Genomic DNA, 26342 nt, shown 5'->3' on the forward strand with positions numbered 1-26342 from the left:
CATGAAGTTAGAGTGCAGAACCCCCACCAAATGGCAATGAGAATTTGGGAAAATCACTTAACTTCTTGGTCTCAGTTTTTAATCTATATAATGGAAGGAAGTAAACTTAAATGACAATCAATGTGAGAATCTTTTGTCAAGTGGAAAATAGATCAATATAAATGAAAGGAAATAGCTAGGCAGGGAATGAAGATCTTCAACTATTTTGGCTTCACGGAAGCTGTAAATCAACACAGGGTGTCTGGCACTCCTAACCAAAAATACCAGAAGTTTCCATATGTAATGGTTGAGAGCGTGGGATCTGATCACACAAACATATTAGCTAGAACTGCACAAAGTAGTCAATATGTTATCCTTTTTAGCCTACAGAAAATGACAATGTTATATACACACATATATATATATGATTTATGTCATTTCTGTTTCTATTTTCAAAGAGCTAAAATAGGTGAAAAAACATTCATTCTTAGTGCAGCTGGGAGGACTTTTTATTTTTTTTTAATCTGAGAATGTAAGGCTGATGTGTGGATTTAATTAGGAGTTATAGGTAAAGTTCTTAGCCTAGTTCCAAGTGTTCACCAAAACATTCACCATTCTTACAAAAGATAGCTTGTGGACTATTCTGGTTTCAGAGGTATTCCAGCATCAAGTGGCTTTAAATGACCACCCACTTCTCGAGTGACCATGAATTTACTGCCATAGGTCAATGGGACCTGGTCAGATTCATAAGATGAGTGTGATAACACTCCAACGACACTGCCTCAGCCCTGGGGTCTCACGTTACTTTAAGGCAGAAACAACTGATACCAGTTTGCTGAGGCTCATCTATTTCTGCCACAGTGAATTATTATGATTTGGCTCTGTTTTGGTGTAGTGAATTATCCCTCTATGCTCATCAAGTTCTACACTCACAGAGGGAAAGAACTCTGTCTTTCTTGTTCACTGCTGAAATTTTAGTCCTTAGTAGGAGTTCATGTTCAATAAATAATGGTTGAATAAAATCATGAACACTCTCTTGCTTCTGTACAATGTGGTCTCATAGCCTACTGTTGGATGTGATGGTTTACAGGAGTCAGACTGGGATAGCATGAAGATGCACACATCCACAAGTATGAGAAATTAATGAGTCTATTTAAAAATTCATTGTTTTCCCATAGAATTACAGTATGAGATGTGATGGACCTGATAATATTTTCTAAATCCCTGATATTCCCAAACATCCTTCATCCACAGCATACAGAAGGGCACTATGAGGCCTGAGAACAAGAGCAGCGTGTCTGAGTTCCTCCTCCTTGGGCTCCCCTTCTCACTGGAGTATCAGGGCTTGTGCTTCACCTTGTTCTTGGGAATGCACCTGACCACAGTGCTGGGGAATCTGCTCATCATCTTGCTCATCAGGCTGGACTCTCGCCTCCACACTCCCATGTACTTCTTCCTCAGCCACTTGGCCTTCTCTGACATTTCCCTTTCATCTGTCGTGGTTCCAAAGATGCTCATGAACATGCAGACTCAGCAACAATCCATCTCCTATGTGGGGTGCATATCTCAGATGTGTTTTTTCTTAGTTTTTGCTTGTCTTGACAATTTCCTTCTTGCAGTGATGGCATATGACAGGTATGTGGCCATCTGTCAGCCACTCCACTACACAACTGTTATGAGTCAGGGGCTGTATGTCTCCTTAGTAGCTGGATCCTGGTTATTCTGTTGTGCACATGCTCTGTTGCACACCCTTCTCTTGGTCCGACTGTCCTTTTGTGCTGACAATACCATCCCAAATTTCTACTGTGACCTCACTGTGCTCCTGAAGATGAGCTGCTCAGACATCTCCCTCAATGAGCTGGTCATCTTCACTGAAGGAGGAATGCTTTTCTTTTTGCCTTTGAGTAGCATCTTGGGGTCATACATCCGGATAGGCTCCACCGTCTTGAGGGTCCCATCCATCAAGAGATTCTTTAAAGTTTTTTCTACCTGTGGCTCCCATCTCTTTGTGGTGTCTTTATACTATGGGACACTTGCAGGTGTTTACTTTTTCTCCTCATCATGGGGGTCCAATGACAAGGACATAATTGCTTCAGTCATGTATGTGGTAGTTACCCCCATGCTGAACCCCTTTATCTATAGCCTGAGGAACAGAGATATAAAACAGGCCCTAGAAATATTTATCAATAGGGCTAACTTCTTTAAGTGACAATCACTAAATCCTCTTATTGAAGTCATGAGTACAGTGAAATATATCTTACTAAAAATATTGTATGGTTGACAACTCTATATAGCTTTAAAAGAATATGCATTCTGCTGTCATGCTGATTGCTGTTAACACGTTAACTGGGTCAAGTTTGCTATTTGGATTGCTAAATATTCTTTATTCCTAATTAAATTTTTCTGCTTATTCATCATCTCTTATAAGATATGTACAAAATCTTATGCAAAACAATGAACACAATTATAATTGTGGATTTGTGTTTTTCTCCTTTTAAATATACCACTTTTTGTTTTATATTCTTTATGCCATGTTCTTGAAGAGACACAGAATTAGAATTTCAATCTGTTCCTGGTGGACTGATTCTTTTACTTAGTAATGTGATGAAGTTGGCTCACATTGGTTTCAAGCTGATTGTCCGCATTTCTTTGTGACTCCAAAAACAGTGACATCATGTTGGGAGATTGAAATCAGTCATAATGGGAACAATGACTCTATGGAAATTAGAAAACACTACAATTCAAGACTTTCTAAAAAAGAGAGAATAATTTTTTATGCATTTAATAGCACACCACTTCATTTATAATTAAGAGATATTCTTCTTTATCTCTGCAATGGCTTCTACCTTATAAACTCATCTACTTTTCCTGATATTCATATAGATATACCTGCTTTCTTTTGGTTAGTCTTTTCACAGCCTTCTTTTCCATTATTTTATTTTAAGCTTTTCTATATCCTTATACCTGTGAGGTGTCCGCTGTTAACAGTGTAAAGTTATATTTTTCTCTTTTTATGCAAATCATCAATCATTATATTTCTGGAGAATTTGTTCTGTTAACATCTAATGTCATCATGATATATTTTAATTTATATTTTCCATATTACTTTATCTTTTCTGTTTGAGACCTCTGTTTCATATTTCTTTTCTCTTCTCTTTCTCCCTTTTTATTATTTAAGAATATATTTTGTTATTGCATTCCCCTTCTAACTTATTAATCAGACATTATTATTATTTTATAATTCTCTTCTATGCTTTATGTTGAGATTACTTCTTACTTTCTCTTTAAAATATTTTCCTTGTAGTATAATATACATAACATGAGTTTACAATTTTAACCATTTGAGGTATTCAGTGCAGTGGTTCATAGTACATTCATCATCACAATCTCATTCTAGGACTACAAAAACAAACACTATGGAACTTCAAGGCCATTGAGTACTTTGCAGCTGTGAAAAAATAATGGCAAAGATGTCTATGTTCAATACAGAGGCATTTCTAAGATATATTGTTAAATGGAAAAAAAAACAACTTGTAAAAAGACTATGTATAATATGCTAATTTTTGTAACAAAGTGAAGGGGAATAAAATAGACATATATCTTCCCTTTTGAGTGAAAAGAAACTCAAGAAGAATGAATCACAAACTAATGAGATTGCTTAAGTATAGTAGGTAGGTGGGAATGGGGTGGAAAAGATGGAGAAATGAGTATATTTATTAGCAGAGTTTTGACTGTATTATCTTTTACCTACTAAAAATAAATAGAAGATGACGAATAAAAAAAGAACAAAAAACACACAAATGAATCTAACTATATTTCAAATTACTACCATAATTAGACAAAAGGTGAAGAGAACATAGGTAACTTAAGAAACTATTGAATACAGAATTTTGTCTATCTACTCCCACAGTAAAGAAAAACTATAAACAAAGTTTTTGAATTGCAGTTAGTTTGTCATTAACAGTGGTATGATTTCAAGATTCTGAAATTACTTAACATATATTCAAAGATTCAGCAAATAAGTAAACACATTGTAGAAAAGAGAATGACTGCTCACTATCGAGATGTTGATGTAAATATTCAATAACGACTCTATATTAAAAAAAAAGAAGAAGAGTTTTATTTGAGACAAACTGAGGACCTGATAAACACAATAGAGGACATTTATTTTAATGAAACATGAAAGCCCTCCTTTTTTCGTAGACTACTCAAAGGTAAAGAGAAAAAAGTCCCGTAATATCTTTATCAAGGGCAGCCTAAAAGTCTAAGAAATTACCCCTTTAAGAGAAAGAAAACAAAATTCTAATTTTTGCACCAGCTTACTTTTTATATTGAAACTCATTTACTTAATTAAGTTTATTTCAATCTTTGCCATCCTGACCATGCAGAAAATTCTTTCCTTGGAATTTATATTCCACAAATATTCTTAAACTTTCCTTTTTACATTCAGAATTTGTTCCATGCCTTCCCTCCATCCTAGTAATTTGGACATTTACTTTCTTAACAAAATAAACAAACAAAGATATCTCCACTCCTCATATCTTCTTGACTGAAAACATGCATCTTCCTCTCCTTGTATTCAGAGATATTTCCCTTATTCTTTACTTGAACTTTCTATGGATTGGCAGAGTTATATATACTGTCTTGAAATATGTGATTTCTCATGGAAAATTTTTCAGCATGCCACAAAACTTGTTTATTAACAAAAACGTCATTTTTTTTAGTTTCTCTGTAATAAGAAGCCAAAGATAGATAAATCTATATTCAGTAATTAATGTCTAATATTTTTATCATATGTGGAAATGACCTATTTACCTAATAAATTTCTACCATTTAACTTAATTTAGCAATAGTCTAAATTTTCAAGTTAGCGAAAGATTTTGAAGCCATTTTTAAGTACATGTACCATAACATACAATTATTTTTTAAAGTTTTACATAAAACCTTTTATCTTCCTCACATCTATTTAGTTTATTTGTTCTCAATAGTTATGTTTAGATTGCCTACAAAAACTTCATGACACATATAACAAAATAATCTATCAGTTTAAGTTATTTTTGCTAACAAATTTTGTAACAGACATAACATGAGCTTATTTGACTAATATGTGTAGCATGAAGACTGCATATATGCATTTTATCCAATGCTGATAACTCTGAAGATATGTTTATTTCAACCAAAACAAGCAACTTAAATAAGCTTTCACTTACCATATATTATTTTATATCATGTTAACTTGAAAAACCTTTGCATTAGTTTCTATTGCATTTAGAAATAATTTACATAAGCACTACTCTAAGCCAATTAAATAGAGCTCTTTTAGAAACTATATCATCAGAGGTTGAAAAATTCACATGTGTTTATGGCACACATATATAGACATACATAGGTATATAGACACAAGCAGAGATCTTAAATAGCTTTTGTTAAATTTTTGCTATGAATCAGGTACCATACAAAACTCCCTAATTTATAAAAGAATAGTTGGATCCAAATTGTGTTTCTGGCAGATGGAATAAATTTAGGTTATCTCCTTAGAAATCAGTGATAGTCTAGATAACAGTTCACAGAGAGGTTAGAAGCTTTTTGAGATAAATGTGAGTAGAGAGTTGGGGTTGGTGAAAGGGAATGGATGGTGTCTGAAGTGCCTCTACAGCTGCATTACCAGTTTTGCAAAGATTCGTAAGATGAATACAGTTGCTATCAATTCCTCAGAAATTGTCTTGTAAGTTAAATGACATAAGAGATTGATCTAATTGCCAAACTACATTGTCTTTAATTTGCTTCTTTCTCTCTGGGGACACAGTTTTATTTTAACTTAGCCTATAAAAAGAGTAAGTTGCTAAACCATTTCAAGTATCTTGTCAGTTTTCAGCCAGGACAAACAGTAAATATTTCTGGTGGTATTAAACAACTCCATTAATTTTTTAACTTTAGTTTTTCCTTGACTATTTAAGGCAATAATGTAGCAGTTTCTCAGAAAAATCTCTCAGCATCTCATCAACTCTGTTAGGGACTCATATGGGACCTTATTTTACAGGTAGCTATGGGGGTGTTTGTTAAGTCATTAACTTAACAGACTTTTGCATAGTCCTTTCTTTTAGTTACCTTTTATATCTTAATTTTTTATTATTTTTTTTTGCCAGGAAACTGTCAATAAGGCTATTTTGGAATTTTGAAGCCTTTGGTTTTAGGTGCACTTCTTACATGATCTTATATAATTGGACTGTTCCTTCTAATGGCCAATGTAATTCCCCTGAGTCCAATGGAAGTTTGGTAGGATCCTAGTCACTAATGGAATCAACACACATTTGTGTCCAATCATATCTGAAAGCAAATGGACTGCCGTTCGCATTTCTGTCCAATGATATTTTGAGGCCCCCAACCTGTTGGTTACCAAGCCAAGCTCTCAGGACACAAAGCACGCTTAATATAATTTTGGTGTTATTTGTAAATATTTAAAGCTTCTGGAACCATTAGTTTCTGAGTTAGTGTGCCAGAAGGTGGCATGCTTGACTCTTTAGAGATTACAGTTTGCATTTAATCTGTTCCAGGGTTCTCAAATCTAGTGCACAAAAGACAAATTTGGGAACCCTAAAAGAGCCCCATATTGGCCACTATAATTTTAAATTACCCCTGGTTTTCTTGATCCAAAGATTCATCCACTTACAGCTATCCTCTTCATATTTCTTAAACACATATCCAATAGCTTGAAAGTAGGCATTTCTCCCAAAGAGGACTTAGAATTGGTGTTCCCCATTTTGACCATCTAAGATTTAAATTATCTTTTGTCAATTTTTCTCATTTTGTTAAGTACTTGCAAGTAAAGGCTCTGTACGTACCTTACATAAATTAGCCAGAGATCCAGTGGGTAGCTGCCCATCTGGAAGCTGGTCAGCTTTAAGTGTGGTTTCCCATTTTCTTTTAGTTTCATCTTAATGTAAAATATGAACAATTCCTAAGGGAAGTGTAGTGGGTCAAAACTGTGCTGCTTGTGAGTGTCACTTCCTAAAAGGTTGTGAACAGTCTTATATGCCTGAGTTTCTCCTGCCAGCCATCCAAAATAACCATGAGAGCTCAGAGCACTGGATGATGAATCCATGTACGTTTCCTTAGATGAGCCATCAGTTAATTATTTGATGTAAACAATCACGATGGAGTTCCCTATGAGACTGATGCACATCACGAGCATTGTTTGCAGATGCTTCTACTAGATTCTCAGTCATCTGAGAGTGCCTTGTGGCTGCAAGGAGCAAATATCCTTTGTCTTTAAGAGCTAAACTAGGACAGCCTCTCATTTTGCTTTCAAACAATTTGTTCAGACTTTGTAAGCATAAATTTTTTATAATTATTAAAGCAAAATTTAAAGGTCAGCCAACCCAGTTCACTCCAAATTTCCCCCTACATTCCCTTTACCTAGGAAACGTACCGGTACACCCTTAAGATGTTAAGTCCGAAGACCTGAAACAGCTTGAATAAAAGTCGGGACTGTCAACTTAAATAAGGAAGCCTGGATTTCAGAAAAACTCAGCAAAACCTCTAAATAGTGCAGTGAAGTTGAAGGGGCACAATGGAACTGGGCTGGTACTCTAACTTAAAGTAGGCTCCACGTGGTCTTAGGTGGGTTTCTCTGAACTCCTACCTGGCTCAACTAAGAAATGTCAATGCTAACAATCAACAATCATTCTATTTTAAAGAAAATAAGAGAGTTATATTTGAACAAACTAAGGAATATAGCTTGGGAGTTAAAACGTTCACAAAGGAAGAAATTACCCCAGAGAAGAGCAATTTTCAGCACAGTTATATACCATTTCAAAACAAAGATATATACATAAAGCATGACAAGGATACATTCTTTCAAGAGTTCAAGGAGATTTTCATACATAGACAGATTATCACGTACACAGTGGGTCAACATGACCCTGGTATCATAGGAAGAGAGGCATTAATTCAATGAGTACATTATTTACTTTAGGGTAATTATTAAAGCAGATATACAATGTATGTCAGGTAGACCTTAAGTCAGGCTTCCTTGGTTCAAATAAAATTCAGGCTAAGTCAAGTTCAAAACTGAATGGCTTTCCCATATACTTTAATATATAAGAATTTTCTTGTCAGGGGAAAAGTACCATATACATGAAAAAGGAGAGGCTAAAAAAATACCTATGGTGTCAAACTAGAATTTGAGATATCAGCTTGAGGTCATTGTTTTTTAAATGTATAAATAGATTGAAATTTATGTATTATATATCAACATCTATACTGTTCCCATCACCCATTCTTTCTGTCCCACTTCTGACCCACTTCCCATGGTAACAATTTCTTTACGTTATTAGTTTCTAGTTTCTACTTTCTGTATTTCTTTTATATATATTTCCTAGCTGCGTCCTTTGAGATCATTTAGAAGCTTTGAAAGCAATGAACACACCTAATGCCGAATTTGCTCCTTACTATTCTCCTCTTAAAGGAACTAATATTATACAGAAAAATGGCTGATTTACCACCAGGGCCAGGACATAATAATATTATCATAGAAAATTTTGCTGAGCCTGAAAGTATGATGTGCAGAATGAATCATGGGAACACAAGGCCAGCTCCCATTTGCCAAATTTGGAATAATTTGAGCTTCAAAATGAATAATACAAGAAATAGATTATGACTCAAATAAATAAGAACACAGGAGTTCATAATGATATACATAATTCAAAGAAAAAACAAATGAGCAGTTCTGATGGAAAGCTCCCTCTTGTAGAACAGCACAACTGACAAATGTGGAATAAATTATAGAATTGGAAAATGACCATTGGGCCACCACATTTGTAATAATTTTTTCATATATGAATCATCAATGGATGTTAAATATAGTGAGTAAAATTTTTAAAATAAAAAAGTTATGGTTATATAATCTCAAAATATCTACAAAAATGATAATTATTAACTAGAAAGGAACGCGGTAACTTTACAGTAGAGAACCCGACAGACATTACCTTAACCAATTGATCAAGGACAAAATCACTAGCAATTGGAAGAATTGATATTATATGCCTTCTGATAATATGCACTGTGGTAGATATGTTGAAAATCTAAGCCTGTAATAACCCACACATATAAGTTAAAAATAAAATATTAACCATTGGAGAAATCGGGGTGAACTGCATGTGCAAATTCTTTGTATCATTTTACAACTTTAAGTCTGAAATAATTTCAAAGTAAAAAGAAAAAAAATTCTTTGTGCCAGACGGAACTATATCCAAGAAGAAAGGAGCCCAGGTCATCATTTGCATCAGGGACACCATCCCCTGGGACTTCAGTCCCTCTGGCTCCTGGACACAGAGCATCCTAACGGACAATTAGAAATTAGCCAGAACCATGGGCACTTTGTTTCAGTCCTCTCACTGGTAATTAAAATGTTATCTTCTGACTCATTTCTCTGGAGCTGGCTAAGGAATATGAAAGTGCCGAGGCCATATATATTTCTTCTATTTATCTAGATACTGAATTCCTTAAAAGAAGCTGAGGATTTGGGCAACAGTCTGGAGCAGAAGTTGTCGGAACTCATTAAGGACAAGTAGGTCAGAGGGAGCTGGAAATCTGCACTAAGCAGTGGATCTTCCAGTGTGCTTGTGCATTTGTGCGCCTTTGTATTCATGGGTGTGTGTTTGTGCATGGGTGTGTGTGTGTGTATGCTTGTGTGCATGTTGTTTGATAGTTGCACGTGTGTGTGTATTATGTATCTAACTCACCTGATTGTTTACTTGAGTTAGACCCAATCTGGGCTCTGTTTTAGTGCCTGTAGACCAAGTTATCAGCCTCCCAATGTGTTATTAGGGACCCCTGATTTATGCCTGCGATCTTAAATACTTACATCACAGCTGAGTGAATGAGCAATCAGCATTGGGTGTGAGATTCTTGTTTCTGCTGCTGGAGAAAAAGATGCCCAATCTTATCGATGAACCCAGATCAGAAAGGGCTCAATCTCTGCTCAGCATTGTGTACTAGTGTATGTAGAAGCAGTGTTTGCTGGTGACAGGAATGTGTTGCTTGTTTTTGTCTGTGTTTATGTTGCCATGTGTATGTTAGCACGTGCATGGGTTGTTGGTGGTTTAGTGACTGTACCTGTGCAAATAGGCTTAACAGCCCTATGCTAACTGCCTTCTTCCAGGAAGGGTGTGGGTCAGAAGGATCCAAAGCACACCTCTCCGTAATGGTAGTGTCTGTGCTGTTTGTTGTAGCGAGTCTATGGCTGAGTGTGCACGTGTGTTTGTGGGCATCTGATTAGCATCCATGACCTCAAATATTTCCTTAAGTGCCCTCCTTCTGGGGCACCACTGGTTGAGATACCTGAAACCCAAGAGACTCTCTGTTTCCTGAAAGGGATCTGCTATCATTTGCACATTGCTGAGTATGACTTAGTTACTCAGAGTTTTGTAACCTTTTACTTTCACTAAATATTGCAGGCAAAAAGAACTCCAGGCATCATGCTGTACGAACTTAGACTACAGAATCACCACCGAGTAGCAGAGAGATCTTGGGAAAGTTACTTAACTACTTGGCCTCAGTTTCCACATCTATAAAATGGAAAGAATTACACGTGTCTTGTGAACCTGACATGCCCTCAGTAAATATTTACTGTTTAAATATAGCTTATTATGTGAATTTTTAGTCAGTTGGAAAGTTTCTAAATATTAAGGAATGAAATTATCTAAGCAGAGGACTAAGGAAATTGGTGACAACTTAGGCTTCCTTGTATCTCTAAAATAATAGAGGGTGATTTGCTCCCCTGCCAATGAAAGGAGGTTAAGAAAGGAGGTGTAGTGGTTAAGAGTATGGGCTGTGACCACACTGGCATTAGACAGAACCACATGAAATAGCTAATACTTTAAAATTTTTAATTTACAGAAAATGGTAATATAAAAACCAAGTTATATGTATTAAATATTATGTACATTATATATCATGTATATTAAAGATATACAGAAATACATTATTTTGTGTGTCTGTGTGTGTGTGATCTTTATCTCCTGCTGTACTGTTGAGGGCCCATGGAATTGATACCATTTACATTTCTATTTATTAAAAGATTTTAGCTATAGAATGGGCAAATAAACCACAAATGCTTAGTGCAGCTCTGAACTTTTAAATTCTGATGTGTTGATTTAATTAGGAAATGTAGATAAAGTTCTTACCCTAGTACCCAAATGGTCACCAAAATGCTCACCATTCTTATGAAACATAGTTAGTGGACAATTATTTTGTTTTGGAAACTATTCTGAGATCAAGCAGCTAGAGTGACTTGAATTTAGGTGAAAGGGACCTGGCTAGATTCACAGGAGAAATGTGACAATGCTACAACAAGTCTCATGTTACTTTAAGGCAGAACAAACAAATACCAGTTTGCTGAGGCTCATCTATGATTTCTGCCAGAGTAAATTATTATGATTTGACTCTGTGTTGGTGTAGTGAATTATCCCTTTATTCTCATCAAGTTCTACATTCACAGAGGGCAGGGACCTTGCCTTTCTGTTCACTGCTGCATACTCAGTCCTAAAAAGAAGCCCATGTTCAGTACCAATGTTTAATAAATAATGGTTGAATGAAACAGTAAACATATTCTTGCTTCTGTGCAATGAAGTCTTGTTGGCTACTTTTGGGTGTGATGTCTTCCTGGGGACAGGTTGTGATAGAAGGAAGATGCACTCATCTACAGGTGTGAAGAATTAATGAGAATGCAGTTAAAAAGTCATTGTTTTTGCAGAGAATTGCAGTATGAAATGTAGTGGTTCTGCTAATCTTTTCTAGCTTCCTGAGATTTCCAAGCCTTCTTTCTCCCCAGCATAAAGATGAGTAGTATGAGGCATGACTAGAACAGCACCAGAGCAGTGTGTCTGAGTTCCTTCTCCTGGGGCTTCCCATCCTGCCAGAGCAGCAGGGTTTGCTCTTCATCCTGTTCCTGGGCATGTACTTGATTACAGTGCTGGGGAACCTGCTAATCATCCTGCTCATCAGGCTGGGCTATCCCCTCCACACCCCCATGTACTTCTCCCTCAGCCACTTGGCCCTCACTGATGGCTACCTTTCATCCACCACTGTCCACAAGCTGCTGAAAAACATGTGTTGTCAGGATCACTCCATCATCTATGCTGGGTGCATTTTACAAATGTATTTCTTCATTAATTTTAGTTGTATCGACAACTCTCTTCTCTCAATGATGACATATGACAGGTATGTGGCCATCTAGCACTCTCTACAATACACCTCCATTGTGAGGGATGAGCTTTGTATCATCCTAGTTGCTGAGTCCTGGTTCTCCTCTTGTGGTCATGTTCTCTTGCACATCCTCTTCATGGACCAATTGTCCTTCTGTGCATGAACTATCATCACCTACTTCTTTTGTGGTCTTGTGGTTGTCCTTAAGTCCTCCTGCTCAGACATCTCCCACAATAAGCTGCTAATCGTCGCTGAGGGAAGATAGATCTTCATTCTGCCATTGAGTGCTATCTTGGGCTCATATTTCTGCATGGAGTCATCATCCTGATTGTTCCCCTCATGAAGACATTCTTCAAAGCCTTGTCTACATGTGGGTCACAACTCTTTGTATTACTTTCATACTATGGGACAATTGCAGGCATTTATTTTTCCTTTTCATTAAACAAGTCCAGAGACAAGAATACAGTTGCTTCTGTGATGTACATTGTTGTCATTCCACTCCCATGCTGAACCCCTTCTTTACAGCCTAAAAGATCAGGATATGAGGATCTCGTCAAGACGGCGGTGTGAACAGACATTGAACTCGTCTCCTCCCACAAACACAACCAGGTTACAACAATTTTCAGAACAATTACCCCAGATTGAAAACTGAAAACTGGATAAAAAGAGCCACCACAACAAGGGACAGCCCTGATGAAGGCAGAAGAGGCAATAATTCTGGCTAGAGAGGAAAAAAGCCACCTTTGGGAGCAGCAGAGCTTCTCAGCTGGCCAAGTGGGAGCCACCCTAAGGAACGCAGCCTTCCCTGGCGGAGTGAGGTCCAGAACAGGGGCGATACTGCTATAAGCATCCTTCAGACTCAGTCCAACAGAGATGGGGGTCTTACTGTCTGGCTTTGATGGCTATTAACTGCAGTGAGGATAACCCCAGAAAAGCTATCAGCCGAAAGCCAAAAAGACCCAGGGCTTAAAGGGCCCATGCACAAACTCACTCATTGCAGCAACCTAAAATAACCAGAGAGAAGGCTGACTGTCCTTTGGTGAAATGAGACTCACCTGGTGGGCTCTGGGGGCATCTTGGTGAGAGGAGGGACCTCTCTGGAGACTGAGACATTGGTGGGGGCCATTGTTCTGAGCTGGTCCAGGCATGCTGACATGGACCCTGGTGGGGGCCATTGAGGTTCATCCCTTCGCCTTTTAACCCAGGGGTCTGCAATGCCCACTAGAGCACAGATTTAATCCAGTTCAGCCAGGGCAGGCAACCCGCCCTAGGGACTGGCCCCACCTAACAGCAAGCCTTCAGGCTACTTTTCAGCCTGCAGTGACTGACTGGGTGCCTTGATCCTCTACAGGCAGGCAAGGGTGTCTGCCTCTATGGGGCAGGGCCTGTGTGAGGACCAGGTGAACTGTGGGGGGCATTGGTGGAGAGGTGGGGGCCTCTGCAGTGTGGCGTTGGGGTACGTTCCAGGGGGTTGAGAAGTGTGCATGGACCAGGACTGTGTGGGCAGTGTATGTGGTCCTGTTGGGGGTGAGGCTTATCAGTGGCAGAAGACTTGTGCTTCACAAATAGCCATAAAAAGGATCAGCTCTGCCTTCCAAAGCCTGAAACAATTGAGTGCCCCTGTGCCAAGGGCCAGCCCTACTCAGCTGCACCCCTAAGAGAACTGACAACAGGCTTATAGGCCTGAGGCCTATCACAACTGTAAGCCCCTGAGCCTAGCAACCAACTACACTGGGTACCAACCCAATTAAGAGGAAAACTGCAATAGGAGTGTGCTGATAGACTTTGTAGCCAATGGTGCTGAGGCTCCCCAAACTGGATTTACAAACAGCTGGCCAGTGAAGGAAAGATTAGACTCCCTGGGTACCTGCAGTGGGAGCAACCCTGCCACAGCAGAAGGACACAAGTAGCCCACAAAGGGGTCACTCCTGGTTCTTATGGACTGCTGACAATAGGGAAGCACACTGCTGGGCCTCATAAGGTATCTCATACGTAAGGCCACTTCTCCAAGATCAGGAGACTTAGTCGACTCACCTACCACAAAGAAAATAGCGTAGAGAAAGAGGCATAATGAGGAGGCAAAGGAATACATTCCAAGCAAGGGAACAGTACAAAACCCCCCAAAAAGGACTAAATGAAACAGGAACTAGTGACCTACTCGACAAAGAGTTCAAACAAAATATCCTGAGGATGCTCACAGATATCAGGAGAAGAACAGATGAACACAGTGAGCACATCGGCAAAGAACTGGGAGATATTTTAAAAAACCAATCAGAAATGAAGTATACAATACTCAAAATGAGAAATTCACCAGAGGGACTGAATAGCAGAGTAGAGGAAGCAGAAGAACAGATCAGCGAGCTGGATGAAAGACTAGAGGAAATCATTCAAGCAGAACAGAAAAGAGAAAAAAGAATTAGACAGAATGAGAACAGTGTAAGGGAACTCTGGGACAATATCAAGCATGCTAACATTTGGATTATAGGTGTCCCAGAAGGAGAAGAGAGAGACAAAGGGACAGAAAATTTATTTGTAGAAATAATAGATGAAAATTTTCCTAACCTGAGGAAGTAAACAGACATCCAAGTTCAGGAAGCACAGAGAGCTCCAAACAAGATAAGCCCAAACAGGCCCACACCAAGACATACAATTAAAATGTCCAAAATTAAAGACAAAGACAGAATCCTAAAAGCAGCAGGAGAAAAGCCACAAGTGACAAATGAAGGGAAGCCCATCAGGCTATCAGTGGACTTCTCAGCCGAGACCCTACAGGCGAGAAGAGAATGGCACAACGTATTTAAAGTGATAAAAGGAAAAAACCTACAGCCAAGGCTACCCTATGCATCAAGGTTGTCCTTCAGAATGGAAGGAGAGATTAAGAGCTTCCCAGACAAGCAAAAATTAAAGGATTTTATCACCAAGAAACAAGTTCTACAAGAAATGCTGAAGGGACTTATTTAAGTGGGAAAGCAATGACCACAAATAGACATAAAAAAAAAAAAAAACTATCTGGGGCTTTCCCGGTGGTGCAGCGGTTAAGTTCGCATGTTCCACATCTCAGCAGCCTGGGGTTCATTGGTTCGGATCCCAGGTGTGGACATGGTACCATTTGGCACACCATGCTGTGGTAGGCATCCCACATATAAAGAACAGGAAGATGAGCACAGATGTTAGCTCAGGGTCACTCTTCCTCAGCAAAAAGAGGAGGATTGGCAGTGGTTAGCTCAGGGCTAATCTTCCTCAAAAACAAAACAAAACTATCAAAAAAACAGAACAACAACAAAACCAGGCAGTAAAATCATTTGTAAGATAAAAATATAGTAAAGGCAGCAGATCAACTACCTGTGAAGATAATATGAAGGTTAAAAGACAAATGTACTAAAATGACCTATTTCAATGATAAGAAGGTAATGGACAGATGCATACTAAACAAGTGACTATATATGATTTGAAAAACATATAATGTGGGAGGAGGGGAGTGAAAAAGTAGAGTTTTTAGAAAGAGGTCAAGCTAAAGAGTTTATCAACTCAATATAGACTATTATACGCATAGTATATTAAATAGGATCCTCATGGTAATCACAAATCAGAAACCTATAACAAGCAAGAAGAAAAGTAAGATAAAATAAATCAAACATATTACTAAAGATAGCCATCAAACCACAAGGGAAGAGAGAAAGAGAAAAAGAAAGGAACAGAGAAGAACTACTAAAACACCCAGAAAAAAAGTGACAAAATGGCAATAAATACATATTCATCAATAGCTACTTCAAATGTCAATGGACTAAACGCTTCAATCAAATGCCATAGGGCGGCCAATTAGATAAAAAAACAAGATCCATGTATATGCTACATACAAGAGACACACTTCAGACCTAAGGACAGGACACTTACAAACTGAAAGTGAAAGGATGGAAAAAGATATTCCATGAAAATGGCAAAGAAAAGAAAGTGGGGCTAGCAATACTTATATCAGACAAAATAGACTTTAAAACAAAACTGTAACAAGAGACAAAGACAGGCACTACATAATGATAAAGGGAACAACACAACAAGATGTTATAACACTTGTAAATATCTATGCACCCAACATAGGAGCACCTAAATATATAAAGCAATTATTAACAGACATAAGAGGAGAAATAGACAGTAACACAATAATAGGAGGGGACTTCAACACTCCACTTACACCAGTGGATGGATCATCCAAACAGAAGATCAATAAGGAAACATTGGCCTTAAGGGACACATTAAGCCAGATGGACTTAGTGGATATATACAGAACATTCTATCCAAAAACCACAGAATACACATTCTTTTCAAATGCCCATGGAACATTCTCCAGGACTGATCACATATTAGGCCACAAAACAAGTCTCCATAAATTTAAGAAGATCGAAATAATACCATGCATCTTTTCTGACCACAAGGTATGAAACTGGAAATCAACTACAGGAAGAAAACCAGAGAAGCCACAAAAATGTGGAGATTAAACAAAATGCTACTGAACAACGATTGGGTCAATGAAGAAATCAAAAAAGAAGAAATAAAAAAATTCCTGGAGACAAATGAAAATGAAAACACGACATGTCAAAATCTGTGGGATACAGCAAAAGTGATTCTAAGAGGGAAGTTTATAGCAATTCAGGTCTACCTCAACAAAGATGAAAAATCCCAAATAGACAATCTAAAAGTGCACCTAAAGGTACTGGAAAAAGAACAACAAACAAAGCCCAAAATCAGCAGAAGGAAGGAAATAATAAAAAGCAGAGCAGAAATAAACAAAAGAGAGACTAAAAAAACAAGAGAAAAAATTAATGAAACCAAGAGCTGCTTCTTTGAAAAGATAAAAAAAATTGACAAACCCTTAACTAGATTCACCAAGACAACAAAGAGAGAAGGCTCAAATAAATAAAATCAGAAATGAAAGAGGAGAGATTACAACGGACACCTCAGAAATACAAAAGATAATAAGAGAATACTATGAAAAGCTATACGCCAACAAATTGGAATAGACTGATCACCAGTAAGGAGATCGAAACAGCAATCAAATACCTCCCAAAAAATAAAAGTCCAGGACCAGATGGTTTCCCTGATGAGTTCTACCAAACATTCAAAGAAGACTTAATACCTATCCTCCTCAAACTCTTCCAAAAAATTGAGGAGGAGGGAAGGCTTTCTAAGTCTTTCTACCAAGCCAACATTATCCTGATACCAAAATCAGACAAGGACAACACAAAAAAAGAAAATTCCAGGCCAATATCACTGATGAACATCAATGCGAAAATCAACAAAATACCAGCAAATTGAATACAACAATACATTAAAAAGATCATACATCATGATCAAGTGGGTTTCATTCCAGGGATGCAGAGATGGTTCAACATCTGAAAATCTAACAACGTGATACACCACATTAACACAATGAAGAATAAAAATCACGTGATCATCTCAATAGATGCAGAGAAAGAATTTGACAAGATACAGCATCCATTTATGATAAGAACTGTAAATAAAACGGATATAGAAGGAAAATACCTCAACATAATAAAGGCCATATATGACAAACCCACAGCAAATATCATTCTCAATGGAGAAAAACTGAAAGCTATCCCTCTAAGAACAGGAACCAGACAAGGATGCCCACTCTCACCACACTTATTTAACATGGTATTGGAAGGCCAAGCCAGAGCAATGAGGCAAGAAAAAGAAATAAAAGGGATCCACATTGGAAAAGGAGAAGTGAAACTGTCACTCTTTGCAGACGACATGATTTTATATCTAGAAAACCCTAAAGATTCCACTAAAAAACTTTTAGAACCAATAAAGGCATACAGTCAAGTCGTGGGATACAAAATCAATGTACAAAAATTGGTTGCGTTTCTATACACTAACAATGAAGTAGCAGAAAGAGAAATTAAGAATACAATCCCATTTACAATTGCAACAAAAAGAATAAAATACCCAGGAATAAACTTAACCAAGAGGTGAAAGTTCTGTACACCAAAAACTATAAAACATTGTTGAAAGAAATTGAGGAAGAAACAAAGGAATGGAAAGATATTCCGTGCTCTTGGATTGGAAGGATTAACATCGTTAAATTGTCCATACTTCCTAAAGCAATCTATAGATTCAACGCAATCCCTATCAAAGTTCCAACAACACTTTTCACAGAAATAGAACAAAGAATCCTAAAAGTTATATGGAACAACAAAAGACCCCAAATAGCCAAAGGATTCCAGAGAAAAAAGAACAAAGCTGGAGGTATCACACTCCCTGATTTCAAAATATACTACAAAGCCATAGTAACCAAAACAGCATGGTACTGGCACAAAAACAAACACACAGATCAATGGAACAGAATTGAGAGCTCAGAAGTAAACCCACACATTTATGAACAGCTGATATTCGACAAGGGAGCCAAGAGCATACAATGGAGAAAGGAGAGTCTCTTCAATAAATGGTGTTGGGAAAACTGGACAGCCACATGCAAAAGAATGAAAGTAGACCATTCCCTTACACCATGCACAAAAATCAACTCAAAATGGATTAAAAACTTGAATGTAAGACCTAAAACCATGAAACTTCAAGAAGAAAACTTAGGCTTTAAGCTCCTTGACATGGGTCTGAGCAGCATATTTTCAACTCCCATGTCTGACCGGGCAAGGGAAATAAAAGAAAAAATGAACAAAAGGGACTATATCAAACTAAAAAGCTTCTGCACAGCAAAAGAAACCATCAAGAAAACGAAAAGTCAACCTAACAATTGGGAGAAGATATTTGCAAACCATATATCAGATAAGGGGTTAATATCCAAAATATACAAAGAACTAATACAGCTCAACAACAAAAAACCCAACAATCCAATTAGAAAATGGGCAAAAGATCTGAACAGAGATTTCTCCAAAGAAGAAGTACGGATGGCCAACAGGCATATGAAAAGATGCTCAACTTCATTAGCTATCAGGGAAATGCAAATCAAGACTACAATGAGGTATCGCCTCGCTCCGGTCAGAATGGCTATAATTAACAAGACAGGAAACAACAAATGTTGGAGAGGGTGTGGAGAGAAGGGAACTCTCGTACGCTGCTGGTGGCAGTGCAAACTGGTGCAGCCACTATGGAAAGCAGTTTGGAGTATCCTCAGAAAATTAAGGATAGATCTACCATATGATCCAGCTATTCCACTGCTGGGTATTTATCCAAAGAACTTGAAAACACAAATGCATAAAGATATTTGCACCCCTATGTTCACTGCAGCATTATACACGATAGTCAAGACATGCAAGCAACCTAGGTGCCCATCAAAGGACGAATGGATAAAGAAGATGTGGTATTTATACACGATGGACTACTACTCAGCCAGAAGAAATGATGAAATCCGGCCATTTGTGATGACATGGATGGACCTTGAGGGTATTATGCTGAGTGAAATAAGTCAGAGGGAGAATGTCAAATTCCATATGATCTCACTCCTAAGTAGAAGATAAAAACAAGAACAAACAAACACATAGCATTGGAGATTGGATTGGTGATTATCATAGGAGAACGGGAGTGGGAGGGCAAATGGGGTGATTAGGCTCACATGTGAGGGGATGGACTATAATTAGTTTTCAGGTGGTGAATATGATGTAATCTACACAGAATTTGAAATATATTATGATGTACATCCGAAAATAAAAATAAAAAAATAAATAAATAAGTAAATAAATAAATAAATAAATAAATAAATAAATAAATAAAACCAAAAAAAGAAAGTCATGGGAAAGATTTATTAAAAATATACCTACAAAACTATCCTTTCTTATTTTTGTTTCCTTTTCATTTGGTATCCCAAGACCTACAAGCATTTAAAATTTTTATCAAGTCATAGCTCTCAGTCATTTTATTTTGCTTTTTCTATAGTCTATAACTTTTATATAGCACAGCTTTTCCCTTCTCAAGATAACAAAAATATCCCTTCTGGGAGTTACATGACTTTATTTTTGTGTTTAATTTTGTAATACATTTGAAATGTATTTTTATGAATGATACTAATCAGATATTGAGTTTTATTTTTGTTTCTAACTTCTTATCAATTGTCCAAATTTTCGTTACAGTTGTGTTTAGAGCATTGTGGTGACATGATATGTCACTTTATTTTCCATAAATTGAGTGGACCTGACCACAAATTTAAATGAGATGGTTTTCTGTAAAAGGCCAGGAAATTTGTACAGACAGGACTGGTACTGGCCTTAGTTGGTGAACTCAAACTTGACTGTAGCCCTGTGTCCTTGGATGGCCAATTGGATGTGATGCGTGGTAGTGAGAACAGAGATTTTAAAGTGGCTCTCCAAGTGATTTTGATTATGGGTGATAAGTCCAATCTGACACAGGGGTTCGGCCTTTCAGGATATGAGCCTAAGAATGGCTAGTAAGAATATCCGGAAATCTAGGCAACCTGAATTGAACTCAGGCAGGACGTAGTGTACTTTAATCCAAATGTATCTGATTTCTAAAAATATTACTTCCCTGCCCCAAGTTCATCAATATAGTGTCTTACGTTTCCATCTGACAGAGTAAAGTTTTGTATTCAGTTCTTGAGGAACTACCTCTGTTCAAGGCAATTGTAGGTATCTTCCTTGTGACATGCTGATATCTGTGACAAATATTTCCATATCCATTATTTCATTTAACCCTAGTAATTGGTATAAAGTAGGGAATTCATAATAAGAGACATTTCATAAGTTTCCCATCGCCACTAAACTAGCAATGTTTAGTGGATGTGGTACTCAAACTATTCTATGTGTGAGGTCAAATCTTGAGTCCTTAAAATAATTTCAATAGTCTTCAAACTTGAACAATATTTTTACCTATTTTACTTGGAAATTTTATTTAAATTTAAAAATAATATTAAATTAGCATACAAACAAAAAAGTATATGTGTTAAATATACAGTTTAAATATATTTGTGTATTTATATATATATTTATATATGTTTGTTTTATTTGTATGTGACATATAATCACACTTTAAAAAATAATATTATAAGAAATACTCACTTAATCTTGAGGTTTAACTAGTAGAATACTAACAATATTGTTAAGTCCTTTGTGTCTCTTCCTCAATAGTATCTTCCTCTCCTCTTTAAAGTGCCCATTATCTTTAATATTTTCAATATTTCTTTAGGTCTCCATACAGTTTTAACACTTCTCTATTGATCCTTCAATTTTGATTTCTCTAGAACTGCATGTAAATGGAATAATTCTATATTTGTTCTTCTAGGCTTTGGGTTTTTTTGTCTAATACTGTCCTTGTGAAACTCATCTATATTGTTTATAGTCCACCATGAAGCTATAACACACTCTGTTCTATTTTCGATGGCTATTTTGGTTGTTTTCAGCATTTTGCTGTTACAGACAAGGCTGCCACAAACATTCTTGTACATCATCTGGTGCATATATGCAAGAGATTCTGTAAATTCTATACCCAGAAGAAAAGCTACTGGATTGTAGTTATGTGTGTTAAACTTGACTATAGCTGCCAAGCTCTTCTTAAAATAGATGTACCAAGAAGCCAGTGTGAAAAGTCTACATACTGTGTGATTTCAACAATATGACATTCTGGAGAAATTATCGACAAATTATAGACAGCAAAAAGATCAGTGGTTACCAGAGGTTCAGGACTTGAGAGGAATAAGGATAAATAGGTAGAGCAAAGGGGATTTATATGGCTGTGAAACCATTCTGTTTGTTGCTATAACAGTGGATACATGTCATTACATATTCGTCAAAAAACAAAAAAAAAACTGTATAATATAGTGAATTCTAATGTTAACTGTGGACTTCAGTTAATAATATATCAATGTTAGTTCAATCATAACAAATGTAACACATGGATGAAAGATGTTAATAATAGGGGAACTGGATAGAGATGGGGGAGATGCATATGAAAATTTTCTGCCCGATTTTTCTGTAAACCTAAAACTGCTCTAAGAAATAAAATCCTTTAATCTTTTAAAAGTTATACTAATTTAAATCTCCCTCACCTGAGTATGAGAAATCCTATTAATTTATATCTTCAACAACACTTGGTATTGACAGATTTCTTAATTTTTGCAATTCTGGTGAATAGAAAATTATATCTCATAGTGGTTTCACTATCTATTTCCATGATTATTAAAGAGGTATAACATCTTATGCTATGCTTATTGAATATTTGTGGCAGAGATGGCTGGCTGTCCTCCAAAATTTCATGACCTACTTCCCACGTGTGAAGTTGTCACTGGGAGGCAGCTGACACATTTCCTCCTATCTAGGTGTAGGTACATGGCACATTCTCCACAAAGGAAGAGAATGTGTCTTATTTCCTGGCTAAATTGTGAAGAATAGTGTGTCTTCTGCTCCATTGTCTGGAAGAAAATTACCTGCTTCTTTGAGAGATAATTGAACTTGGTCCCTGAATTAACATAAAGTGAAATGCCATCACTCCACCAGAAGACCCACACTGAACCATTGTAGCAGCTATCACTATCCTTATTGATCATCACTCTCAGTATAGATACAAAATTTTCTCTTGTGAAATACATGATTATTTATTTCCCTTGCTTTTTTTTTTTATTGGATTGCTTCTCTTTTATCTATTATATTGTAAGACAGACCTCATAAATCTGAAAGTAAATCCCTTACCAGTTGTCTATATTGCAAATGCCTTCCATTATTTGAAGATTACTTTAGCTTTTTTTACTATTAATGTCTTAATTTTAATGTGATTAAAGTTATTAATGAATTATTGTATGATTTGTATTCTTGAATTTAACGTACTTTGTTGAGAATGTCACGTTGAAAATGGCAACAATTCTGTTTTGTAGACAACAAAGAAGAGATGTGAGATTAGGAAATGAGACTGAGGAAGGGTGTACTCAGATTTCTTGTCAGAGAGAACATCTTGAATTTGCATAAATAGTACGAATATCCCAGTGGAATCCCCTCTAGAACAATCTGCTACAGATAACTCAGCATTACATGGTTCTACCCTAGACTCTTGCTCAAAGGATAGAGTTGTTTAGCAAAGTAACCTATAAGACTGATACTGTGCTATATAGTCGTGTCAGAGAAAATGTCCTCTAAACTCAGAGATATTAATTTAACACATACACATATACATGCATAAACACCTTACAACTAACAGCTTATATGTGCAAGGCATTGTCCAGAGTCTGGGGGAAGTTTGTGACCTTCAAAAATAGAATCCAGTGAAATGTCTACAGGGAAACCCATGCCCCTGATCTAATTAACACCATGTGATAAGAAGCTGAGCTAGATTTCATCAGAATAGAATAAAAGAATATCAACAGTGTATGCTTTGATAATAACTTAACAGGATCCAGTTTTTATAACACTTTGATGATTTCCATCCCTGATAGGTTTTTGTACCGGCATTGGCTGGCAAATCATGTGCTTTTCAGTGTGGCTCAAACCAAATACATCTGAAGTTTTAAAAATTAAAAAAAGACTTCCCTGTCTCATGTACATAAAGATTGTGTTCTATATTTTTGCATGAAATTTTAAAACTTTGCCTTCAGTCCTTGAAATACATTGAGTGGATTGTTTTAACATAGTGTGAGATAGAGATTCATTTTAATGTTTGTTCATATTAATAATAAAATTTTAAAATTCACTAACTTTAAAGAGTTTATTTTTTCTCCACTACTTTGCAATAGATGCCCTTGACTGAAAATGAAAGTATCAATTAGGTAATTTTATCAGTACTCTAAGAAATAGACGAAGACAAATGACAGGTAATCTTTAAGTGGAAGTGTATCAGTAAGGATTTCTTCAGGAAGGTAGAACAAAGGTGTGTACCCATAAAACTGGAGATAGTCTGAAAGAACTAGGGAACAGAGGTTAGAGAAGTTGCTCTTGAAGATTAAAAAAGCTAAAACTAAAGATTTCAGCCTAACACATAAAATAGATAGTTTCAAAAGGTTAATGAAGAGTAGCTGCAAATCTCAAGAATCACTGAAAAACTCCCCCAAATGTCTCAGTCTTCAGCAATAATGCAGGCGGCTCTTAGGAGCTCAATGGGAAACTACTGTGAATCTCACATTTGCCTCTATTGCTGGCTAGAGTTTCCTGCAGAGAGTAATGGCTTCTCTTCCACCTTCAAATCTCTCACAAGTTCCCCTCAGTGGAAAACCTTAAACATGAACGATACCGAAAAGAAAAATGTGGAAAACGTAATTTCCAGACTCACCACTGCAATATAGGAGAAGCCTTAGACACGGATGATGATGATGCTAAGTTAACCACAATCTACTATAGGATCTAAGTACAAGAAAGAGGGGTTGGGTAGGAGGCTGGGAGAGGGCCCATATACAAGCATCAGGAACAGGATGAGGAATGCATGGGGCAGAGTCACCCCAGATGAGCCTACTTTAGATCAGATAACCTGTAGGTGCCCACAGAAGCACGAGTGAGAACAGTCAAGTCCAGAAAAATCACCATCCCAAGCTTAAATTAGTTCTGGCAAGCCTCAACTAACCTTCAGATTCGTTGAATGTTGCTGAGATATTGTGGTCATTTGTTATCTAGTGTTTTTGTGGCAAGAGCTAATTGATACATAGGGGTATGAAAAAGTCCTTATGTCACAAGGGCAAGCCTAACATCATTGGAGTGGGAAAGTATATTCCTCCCATGGAAGTGAGGAAGAAAGAGTAAATCTTATTTTAAACAATAATCCAATATACCATCCTTGATATATGGAGTGTTGAACAAGTTACCTCTCAGGAGATGTAATTTCTTATTGCTGTTATTTCAAAATTTATTTAGTTGAGGATTGTTTTCCTCTACTACTGAAAAAAAAAAAGAAAACCTCTTATAGACCCCATAAATTCTCTTCTAACCTTTAGGTATTAGAAAGAGTAAGGATTACTTTCTATTACAAACACTCCCTCAATTCTGTAATTAAATTTCCATTTCTCTCATTGAATTCAGCTGCAGACAAGAACCTGAGGTCCAGAAAGGAGTCATAATGGCATATTATCTCTTTTTCCCTTATTTTTCTCAAGTAAAGTTGCAGCTACTGAACCCACCTTCTGGAGATGGAGTATGGAAGGAAGAATGAGAAAGAAGTGACAATATATGCCTTTTTGGTCACTACCATATTAAGGAGGTTTTGACCTCTCTTGACTTGGATGATGGTTAAAACTGACTCATTCTCTTGTCACTTCCGGGCCATGGGATAATCAGAGACTTCTGGGCTGCCTTCACACACATGCTCTGTGATTTAACTAAGTATATTTCATCCTGTGAATGCTTCGCCTCATAGCCCCTGTTTGTGGTGGTTCATCCACTACAAATCTCTTATTCTCTCCTGGTGTTTTCTAGGCTTACTAATAGGTTTTCTTGGGAGGAATTTAATGTGGCTTCATATCACTTATCTCTCTCACATAGCCCACCTGTTGTCCATCAGAAACGTTTTTGCTTTTATTGCCCTACGGTGAAAAGAAGTAAAGGTATTTCCCAAACATAATTCTATTCCATAATTCCAATTCTCTCCCTCTCCCCTACCACTTCATTTTTCCTATTTTTCTCACTCTTATAAAAGCAAAGGATATAAATAAATCTCTCTAAAAGGTTCTTTTGAAGTTTCTCCCACTAAGCTTGGTATGAGGAGAAGGGTACCCCCCTCTCTGTTTGCAGGATTTGGGGCTCACCATACAGCTTTCTCAAAAAAAGCTCCACCACTTCACAAGAATCCCTCATTTCCAGCTCCTATCACTTTTTAGATCCACATCTATGCTGGGAGTCTCAAGAGTGATGAAATTGGGGGATGGTCTGGTTGTTTAGTGGTTAAGTCTGCTTTGGCAGTCTGGGGTTTGCAGGTTCAGATTCCGGGTGTGGACCTAGCAGCACTCATCAAGCCACACTGTGGCAGCATCCCACATAGAAGAGAGGAAGATTGGCACAGATGTTAGCTCAGTGACAATTTTCCTCACACACAGACAAAATTAGTTATGAAATTGATCATTGAGTACTTCCTATAAACATCTTCATTTTGGGTCTTCCAACTCACTTTGGTATCTTCTGTCTATCAAATCTTGGTGCCTCAGTTGAAACTTCTAGGTTAACATCCTGACCCATGCTGTTCCCTCTTTCTATGGTCATCAAGACAAG

General features: G+C 37.0%; 1 protein-coding gene across 1 annotated transcript; it reads left to right on the forward strand.

Moving 5' to 3' along the window:
- Positions 1-1179: 1179 nt before the first annotated feature.
- LOC124246193 (olfactory receptor 1J4-like) lies at positions 1180-2188 on the forward strand. Its single transcript, XM_046674187.1, has one exon. It carries the CDS (start codon positions 1250-1252, stop codon positions 2186-2188), a length of 939 nt encoding a protein of 312 aa, XP_046530143.1. The 5' UTR covers positions 1180-1249.
- The last annotated feature ends 24154 nt before the right edge of the window (positions 2189-26342 follow it).

This window comes from Equus quagga, chromosome 1, assembly GCF_021613505.1.
Source record: "Equus quagga isolate Etosha38 chromosome 1, UCLA_HA_Equagga_1.0, whole genome shotgun sequence".
In the NCBI taxonomy this organism is placed as follows: Eukaryota; Metazoa; Chordata; class Mammalia; order Perissodactyla; family Equidae; genus Equus; species Equus quagga.